The following is a 9207-nucleotide window of genomic DNA, read 5'->3' on the forward strand; positions in this document are numbered from 1 at the left end:
TTCAGAGAATCTTGGGAATACAATGCTCGATTTATGAATATTATATTCTTGGAAATCCTTAGGACGACTGCCATTGTGGTGATTTAAGATTGGGACGTTACAGTCGGGAACCTCTGGATTATGGCGAAAGCGGGCGAATCCAAAGAGAGAGAGAGAGAGAGAGAGAGAGAGAGAGAGAGAGGTCGGCCGGTTGGGGGGACCACCGATGTTGGAGTGGGGAGGGAACGGGTAAGAAGGGGTTGAGATTGAGTTTAGCGATCTTAGTTCTTGTTTTTTGAAAACAAATACTTATCCTGTACAGTCTTTTAATGTTTGGCTAAAATTGTAATTTCATAAATTAAAGAATGTGAAGTGAGAAAAAAAGGGTGGTGTGTATTATGTATATAGTAGCCATCCTACATAAACCCCACAAATACTTTTTTCTTACATCTTTCCAATTTTACCCCCAATTATATAAGAAAAAAATCTCAAAGCCCACAAGCCCACCCAAGCTTGCCCCGGCACACCAGCCTCCCACTCTCCTTCCAACAGGCCCACCCATATTGCCGATACCATTAGCTCCACCACCACCGCGCCGGCGTCGCCTCCTCTCTCTCTCTCTCTCTCTCTCTCTCTCTCTCTCTCTCTCCCCTCTCATTCCCTTTCTTTCTTCCCTTCTCTCTCCGGCTTACTACCAGGTGTCACGGGATGACTATTTCAGAGTCCTCTACCCGTGCGGCCTTAGACTTGGTCGCCTCTTCGAACAAGCTAAGTCAGCCAATCACCTGCCAAGGTAGATCAAACAGCACAAATATGCAAGAACAAGAGATGAACACTCAAGAACACTTAAGAGCACTCAAGAACACAAGAGAGAGATATGGGGAAAATATGTTTGTATTTCCAAGATGGTTTGGCCAAATGAGGCCTCCCCCTTTATATACACTTCCGTACTTCTACCTACCCCTATTGGACGGTTAAGATCGGATGGATCTAACGGTCCAGAGTACAATAAGGAAAAATATCCTACCTACCTCCATACAATGAATCTGGACATTCACACGTCTAGAAGGTTCCAGAATTAAACAAGTACAATGAGTTGGGCCCTACGCAAGTGGGCCTCAGACTTGAGATAGCGGGCTGTGACATTCTCCCCCACCTAATCAAGCGACGTCCTCGTCGCTTCTTCGTCCTCAAATATGGCGATGTAGTCCTTGAACTGCCACAAGGACTCCTCGCTCTCCCAACTGGCTTCGGACACAGGCAACCCCTTCCATTTGACAAAGTACTCGGTGTATCGCGGGATACCACTACGCCGGACCTCCCGCTTAGCCTGGATACACTCTACCTGTTTGTCAAAGAAAGTGACTACGTTGGGTGGTGCACGCTTCGATTCCCCTCTACTAGGTTCTTCAACATCTGCATGAAATGGTTTCAGTGTGCTCACATGAAAAACAGGGTGAATCTTCATCTTGGGAGGGAGTTCCACATGGTATGAAGCTTTGCCCACTCTCTTGAGGATTGGAAAAGACCCTTCGTGTCTCCGCAATAGCCCTTTGTGTAATGCTCTGGTGGACTTGTGCTGGCTAGGATTGAGTTTTACAAAGACCTTGTCTCCCACTTGGAACTCCACATGGCGCCGCTTCTTATTTGCCTATTTCTTCATTTTCTTAGATGCCTTCACCAAGTGTGCACGTGCTAAATCATTTTGTATTCGCCACTCCTTAACAGTCTTGAATGCGCCCGGGCTACTCCCTGTATAGTCAGTTGCAAGTGTGCTTGAGGTTAATGGTTGTTGCCCAGTGGCTAACTGAAATAGGCTTGCTCCCGTGGACTCAGATTGTTGCAAATTGTATGATAATTGGGCAATGTCAAGCAGTTTGGCCCAATCCTTTTGATTGGCGCACACATAATGCCGCAAATACAACTCCAACAGTGCATTCATCCTTTCTGTCTGCCCATCTGTTTGTGGATGAAAACTAGTGGAGAAATTCAACTCTGTGCCCAGAAGTTTAAAGAGCTCCATCCAAAATTTCCCTGTGAATCGTGGGTCCCGATCACTAATGATGCTCTTTGGAACTCCCCAATACTTTACCACATGCTTAAGAAACAAGCATGCCGCCTCGTCTGCTTTACAATCTGGTGATGCGGGAATAAAAGTGGCATATTTAGTGAACCGGTCGACCACCACCAGGATAGAACCACACCCTTCTGACTTTGGTAAGCATGTAATAAAATCCATAGATATGCTTTCCCAAGGTCGAGAGGGGATCGGGAGTGGCTCTAGTAACCCCCCAGGTTGCTTTTGCTCCACCTTATCCTGTTGGCAAATAAGACATGTACGTACATATACGTCTACATCATCCCTCATTTGTGGCCAATAGTAGGTATCACCCAACAAGGCCAACGTTCTATGGGTGCCTGGATGTCCCGCCCATTTGGAGTCATGACACTCCTTCAACAACTCACGTCTCAGTCTGCCCCATTTTGGGATATAAAGCCGACTTCCCGTGGTATACAACAAGTCCTCTTGAAGCCAAAACCGTCTTGTCTTCCCATCTTTGACAAGGGCCACCAAACTCTTGGTCTGAGGATCATGCAGTAATCCCTCATTCACTCGTTCTAGAAGGGAACTTCGGGGTACGGCTAACGAAGCAAACTCAGCTTTCTTGCTTAGTGCGTCTGCCACAAGGTTGGAACTCCCCTGCTTATATTCCAACTTATAGTCAAACTCTGCCAGAAAGTCTTGCCACCTTGCCTGCTTAGGGGAAAGCTTCTTCTGTGACAGGAAGTAGCTAGTGGCTATATTATCTGTCTTTACCACAAAATTAGAACCAAGCAAGTAGTGCCTCCATACTCGTAAGCAATGGACCACTGCTGTCATCTCCTTCTCTTGGACGGTGTATCTCCATTCTGCATCGTTAAGCTTGCGGCTCTCAAAGGCTATCGGATGCCCATCCTGCATAAGTACACCACCAATAGCAAAGTCGGAAGCATCGGTGTGTACCTCATAAACTTTTGTGGGATCGGGGTGCTTCAGAACTAGTTCTTCCATAATGGCTTTCTTTAGTTCCTCAAAAGTATGCTGGCACTCCTGGGTCCACGACCATGCCTTGTTTTTCTTCAACAAGTCCGTCAAGGGTGATGCTCTAGCTGAGTAACCTTTAATAAAGCGGCGGTAGTAGTTGACCAACCCAAGGAATGACCGGAGGGTTGTAACTTTGTTTGGTGGCTCCCACTCTTGTATGGCCTTCACCTTACCTACATCCATCATCAGTTCACCCCCTTTGAATCTATGCCCCAAGAAATCCACTTCCTCTAGAGCAAATGAGCACTTCTTCTTCTTCACATAAAGTTCATTCTCTCGAAGGACTTAAAACACAATCCGCAGATGTTCTATGTGTTCTTCTAGAGAGTTACTATACACCACAATATCGTCAATGTAAACCACAACGAATTTATCCAAATAGGGATGAAATACCTTGTTCATTAGGGTGCAGAAAGTGGTAGGAGCGTTGGTGAGTCCGAATGGCATGACTAGAAATTCAAAAGACCCTTACCGTGTCACACAGGTGGTTTTGGGCTCTTCACCCGGAGCGATCCTCACTTGGTAATACCCCGAGCGAAGGTCCAGCTTGGTGAAGTATTTTGCCCCTCCTAGTTGGTCAAACAAGTCTACAATCAAAGGAATGAGATACTTGTTCTTTATTGTCACTTTGTTCAACGCCCGATAGTCAATGCACATTCGCAGAGAGCCATCCTTCTTTTTCTGGAACAGGACTGGGGCGCTATAAGGAGCTTTGGATGGTTGAATGTACCCAGCATCTAGTAGTTGCTTCAACTGCTTCTTCAATTCCGCCAATTCTGGAGGAGCCATGCGGTAGGGTGCTCTAGCAGGTGGTTTGGCACCAGGCTCCAGCTCAATCGCATGGTCCACCTCTCTCCTAGGTGGTAGCTTGCTTGGTAGGTCTTTGGGCATCACATCTGCATACTTGCTTAATACTTCCTCCACTCCACGAGGCAGGCTTCGCGGAATGTCTCCATCACTATCTTCTTTCAATGTTGCTAGGAAAGTCGTCTCACCCTTCTTCCATGACCTTGTAAATTGCATTGCTGACAAGAATTTTGTCTCGGGTCTGGTATGCCTCTCTACTGGCACGAAGCAAGGTAGCGTCCCGTCCTGCGTTATACATATGAAATTGTAGTGCGGAATGGGAAAAGCTTTTACCTTGTCCATAAACTCCATCCCGAGCACGATGCCATGGTCATCCATGGGGAACACAGAGAAATCTGTCGATCTACTCCATGCGCCAATTTGTAGCTTCACACCACGAGCTACCCCCACAATTGGCTTTGCAGCAGAGTTCACTGCTTTGACACTGCCGCCTACTTTGGAAACCTGAAGTCCAAGTTTCTTTGCTTCCGCCACAGCCATGAAGTTGTGAGATGCTCCCGTATCCACCAGTGCACGGGTCGCCTTGCCTTCCACCATGGCATCGACATACATCACACCCCTGGCTTGGGTTTTGGACTGAGCAAGTTAGGCTTGCACAGCTGCAAATTGTTGAAGAGCACCCATCTGTCCTTCTTTCTCTTCATCGGATTCTTCCCCACGAATCATAGCATTCAAAGCCTTCTTCTTTGGGCAGTCCCGCATTATATGAGGTCCATCACAGAAATAGCATGCTACTGGGCCAGATCTCTCTTTCTTCTTTGGATCACCTTTGTTCCACCAAGCGGACTTGTTGGGCTCGGATTTGCTCTTGTCATCAAACTTCTCTTTGGGCTTGTTGTCTACCCCACCTTTGCCACTACCATTACCCTTTGGCCATTTGGACTTGGTTTCACCCTTATCAGCTCTCTTATACTCTATGAGGGACTCAGCTGCAGTGATAACTGTTGACAAGGTTTGGACATTCCTCCGTTGTAATTCCGTTTGAGCCCAAGGTTGAAGCCCATCTATAAAATACACAAGTTTGTCTTCCTCATTCATAGTGGAGATTTTGAAAAGCAGATTGGTGAACTCAGCCACATAGTCTTTGATAGATCTAGTCTGCTTTAGCCATCTGAGCTTCTGTTTTGCTTCAAACCTGGCATTCTCAGGGTAGAAATGTAGCTTGATGTCAGCCTTAAACTCAGTCCATGTAGTGAGAGTAAATATACCTTGCTCTATTTCCATACTCCTTCTACGCCACCACATGAGTGCATTGTCGGTGAGGAACAAGGTTGCCGTTGAGATCTTTGATTCATCCTCATCCATCCTCAAATACTTGAAGTACCTCTCCATGTTCCATAAGAAGGTATCTAGATCCTTAGCTTCCCTCTTCCCATTGAAGGGTGTGGGCTTGAAAGCATCCATTTTCGGCTCTCTAGGCCCATGTGAACTGTTGAGCACTGCCTTCTTACATAAGGCCCAATCTCCCTTTATGTCGTCCATCTCCTCACGGACTGTGGTGAGCTCAGCAAGGTACTGGTCAAGCTGTTCCTTGACTTCCAGCCGGATTGTGTCTGCGAGAGAGGTGAGCGCTCCTTGGAACTCTCCCTTAAGATCTTCCACCATTGCCTTAAGGGTCTCCATCTCAGGAACATCTTCCTCAAGCCGAATCTCAAAATCGGCTATGGCCTTCTCCATCCTTGAAAGCCGTCCCTCCATCGCACCGACCACATCCTTTGACTTGCCCTTCTTGGACTTTTCACCACCCCGCTCCATGGTGATGTTCGTCGTGTCCACCACGCTGGTCACCAACTGATCCGCCATCTCAATCTGCTCTGATACCAACTATCACGGGATGACTATTTCAGAGTCCTCTACCCGTGCGGCCTTAGACTTGGTCGCCTCCTCGAACAAGCTAAGTCAGCCAATCACCTGCCAAGGTAGATCAAACAGCACAAATATGCAAGAACAAGAGATGAACACTCAAGAACACTTAAGAACACTCAAGAACACAAGAGAGAGATATGGGGAGAATATATTTGTATTTCCAAGATGGTTTGGCCAAATGAGACCTCCCCCTTTATATACACTTCCGTACTTCTACCTAGATCGGATGGATCTAACGGTCCAGAGTACAATAAGGAAAAATATCCTACCTACCCCCATACAATGAATCTGGACATTCACACGTCTAGAAGGTTCCAGAATTAAACAAGTACAATGAGTTGGGCCCTACGCAAGTGGGCCTCGGACTTGAGATAGCGGGCCGTGACACAGGGGAGGCTGTCGAGCTTGTCGGCCTCCAATATGTGAGGTCTAGCTATGGATTTGGGCTAGATTTTATTTTCTTCCCCTACTTGCAATATTGAGCCGGTTTTGTTTGAGGATTTGGTTGGTGTAGGTAGAGTCATAGCTGTGGCATAGTTTTTTATTTGGGCCTTGGGCCTTGATCCTCACAAAAACTAAGGATGTTTGCAGGGTTTCTAGGCCCGCTAGGTAGTTGGTTGAAAATTGTTGTTTTGGGCTTCGACCCCCAATTGGTGAAAGACCAGTGTTATTCCGACCATCCTAAACTGCTGAGTTAACCATCCTATTTTAAAATTTCAATTTTACCCTTAAAACAAAAAATTTTAATTTTGTTTGTCAGGTCATTTGACAGTTATCTACCGAAATATTTATAGTTATTCGACAATTATTTACTGAATATTGGTGGATTATTCGGTGGATAAACATCAAATGAAAATGAAAAAGGTTCTTGTTTGTATCACTGATCATCTCGACATAACGACAAGTCACATAAGACTTAGTATCATGTCGTTTGGGCCTAAACAAGGTCTTCCTAAGCCCAAAGGCTAAGCCTTTCCTAGGCTCCTAGGCACCGACCTCTTAGGCCCAAAGACAGCCTAGGCCCAAAGACTAAGCCTTTCCTAGGCTCCTGGGCTCCTAGGCTCCGGCCTCCTAAGCCCTGACCTTTTAGGCTCCGGCCTCCTACGCCCTAACCTCCTAGGCTTCGGCCTCTCAAGCTCCAGCCTCCTAGGCTCCGACTCTTGTCAACTCATTCGGATCCCCGAAACAGGTGACACGCGGTACTCCTACAATGGAAGTCGTCACAAGGGACACGTGTCATCACCGGATTGGTTGACACTCTTTCAAAAGTACTATAAAATAGGTACTTTCTTGTCAAAAAGGGGGATTCAATCATTATTTTACTATTCATTCACTCTGCTCAAATATTCTCTTGACACTGACTTGAGCGTCGGAGGAGATTCGGCCGGTACTACACCGGTGCCCTTCCCGCTCACTTTTCTGTGTTTGCGCAAGGTGCTTCGGATATTACGTTTTCACCACTACTCACTAGTTAGGCCCAGCTATCCGTTCCTACCCCACTTCGACGTGTCATCCTCTCAGTGGGAGGTCAATGAGTCCACGTGGTTTGACTCGACGTTGAGTGCTCTATCATTTTTGAGCATCAACAGGAGAGAAGGAGAAAGAGAGCCTACGGTTTGTTGTGGCCTTTCTTTGCTCTGATGTGAGCCTGTGACACTGTGTTTTGCTTGAGTAATAAGGTAGAGACTAGCTAGAGAGTTGAGTTTATATAGAAAAGGAAATTATGCAGCAGTATCAGTAATTCAGTAGAGTGGCTACTGCTGCTGCTGTGATTCAGGGTGTGATTGAGCCTATGGTGCCACATGTCTGTTATGCCTCTTGCTTCCCACTACCTGGTGCACCTGAACCCTGCCAAGTGCATGTTTGGCGTATTTTCAGGAAAGTTCTTTGGCTTCATGGTGAGCCAAAGGGGGATAGAGGCAAACCTTGAGAAAATCAAAGCCTTGATCGATATGCAATCTCCTCGAACTCAGAAGAAGGTACAAAGCCTAACAGGCCGTGTCGCCGCCTTGACACGATTTATATCTAAGGCCACCGACCGTTGCGCCTCATTCTTCAAAACCCTCAAAGCTCTGACAAAATATATTGACTGGACTCCGGAGTGTGAGAAGGCCTTCTAAGACCTTAAAGAGTATATGGGCAAATCACCTCTACTGTCTAAGCATGAGCCGGGGGAAGAGCTACTCATCTACTTGTCCGTTTCCCATACAGCCACCAGCTCAATCCTAATCCGACTTGAGGATAGGGTCGAACACCCTGTGTACTATACCAGTAAGGCCCTCCAAGATGCTGAGACCAGGTATCAGAAGATAGAAAAATTAGCCCTCGCCTTGGTCACATAAGCCCGGCGCCTCCGCCCACACTTCCAGGCTCACCCTATCGTGGTTCTGACCAATCAACCACTCAGGCAAGTCTTGCAGTGCCCTGAGGTCTCCGGCCGGCTCATCAAATGGTCTATTGAGCTAAGCGAATTTGACATTTCCTACCGCCTATAGCCGGCGATAAAGGGACAAGCCATTGTAGACTTTATTTCATAATTTACATTCCTACCCGAGGCTGAGCCCTCCTCCGCCATTGTATCAACCACTGACCCACCTACTTCTTCAACTCCAGCAATCAGGTCGGATCACCCAATCTGGTCTTTGTATGTTGATGAATCTTCCAACCAGCAGGGCAGTGGTGCTGGACTTGTTTTGATTGCCCTTGACCAGACCACCATCGAGTATGCTCTTCGGTTCGGCTTCAAGGCATCCAACAATGAGGCTGAAAATGAGGCCCTCCTTGCTGGCTTATCTCTGGCACTACAAATGGACGTTGAGCAACTTAGAATCTACAACGATTCTCAACTTGTGGTGAACCAGGTCACACAGGAATACCAGGCAAAGGGCGAACGCATGACAGCTTACATAGCCAAAGTCCAAAGTCTACTAAGTCAGTTCTCAGCATACCAACTCATACAAATCCCTCCGGCAGACAATGAGAGGGCAGACGCCCTAGCTCGCCTTGCCTCGGCTGTTGACCATACCTCCGGAAGGTCTGTCCCAGTCGAGTTCTTACCCCAGTGCAGCACTGATGCTACGGAGGTCTGCCAGTCTGAGCACCAAACTAGTTGGATGCACTCTCTCCTAACATTTCTCAAGTATGGGAACCCACCTGCAGACAAGATCGAGGCTCGGCGCCTTCGCCATCGAGCCTCCCGGTATACCATTATCAACAACAAATTATACAAGCGGGGTTTCTCCATGCCATACTTACTGTGCCTTACCCCCGAGCAAGGCGACTGGGTCCTCCGGGAGATCCATGAAGGGGTTTCCGGCAACCATGCGGGGGCCCAATTCTTAGCCCACAAGGCCATTTGTCAAGGCTACTATTGGCCGATCCTCTGCGCTGATGCTAAGAAGCTCACCTAG

General features: G+C 47.3%; 1 protein-coding gene and 1 pseudogene across 1 annotated transcript; one reads left to right on the plus strand and one right to left on the minus strand.

The window, feature by feature from the left end:
- Positions 1–1135: 1135 nt before the first annotated feature.
- On the minus strand, positions 1136–5912 carry LOC147280285 (uncharacterized; annotated as a pseudogene).
- A 2020-nt stretch (positions 5913–7932) lies between these two features.
- On the plus strand, positions 7933–9207 carry LOC147280286 (uncharacterized). The gene is made up of 2 exons (XM_086252170.1): positions 7933–8130; positions 8353–9207. The coding sequence occupies exons 1-2, from the start codon at positions 7933–7935 to the stop codon at positions 9205–9207; spliced, it is 1053 nt and encodes a 350-aa protein (XP_086108296.1).

This window comes from Dryas octopetala, chromosome 7 (assembly GCF_963921425.1).
Source record: "Dryas octopetala chromosome 7, drDryOcto1.1, whole genome shotgun sequence".
NCBI classification, from domain to species: Eukaryota; Viridiplantae; Streptophyta; class Magnoliopsida; order Rosales; family Rosaceae; genus Dryas; species Dryas octopetala.

Excerpts from the sequence above, each read along its gene's own strand:
- LOC147280286 (XM_086252170.1), top strand. The coding sequence starts at position 7,933 with ATGGGCAAATCACCTCTACTGTCTAAGCATGAGCCGGGGGAAGAGCTA. Across the intron at positions 8,131-8,352 it reads AAAAATTAGCCCTCGCCTTG|GCTGAGCCCTCCTCCGCCAT; the intron begins GTCACATAAGCC and ends TTCCTACCCGAG.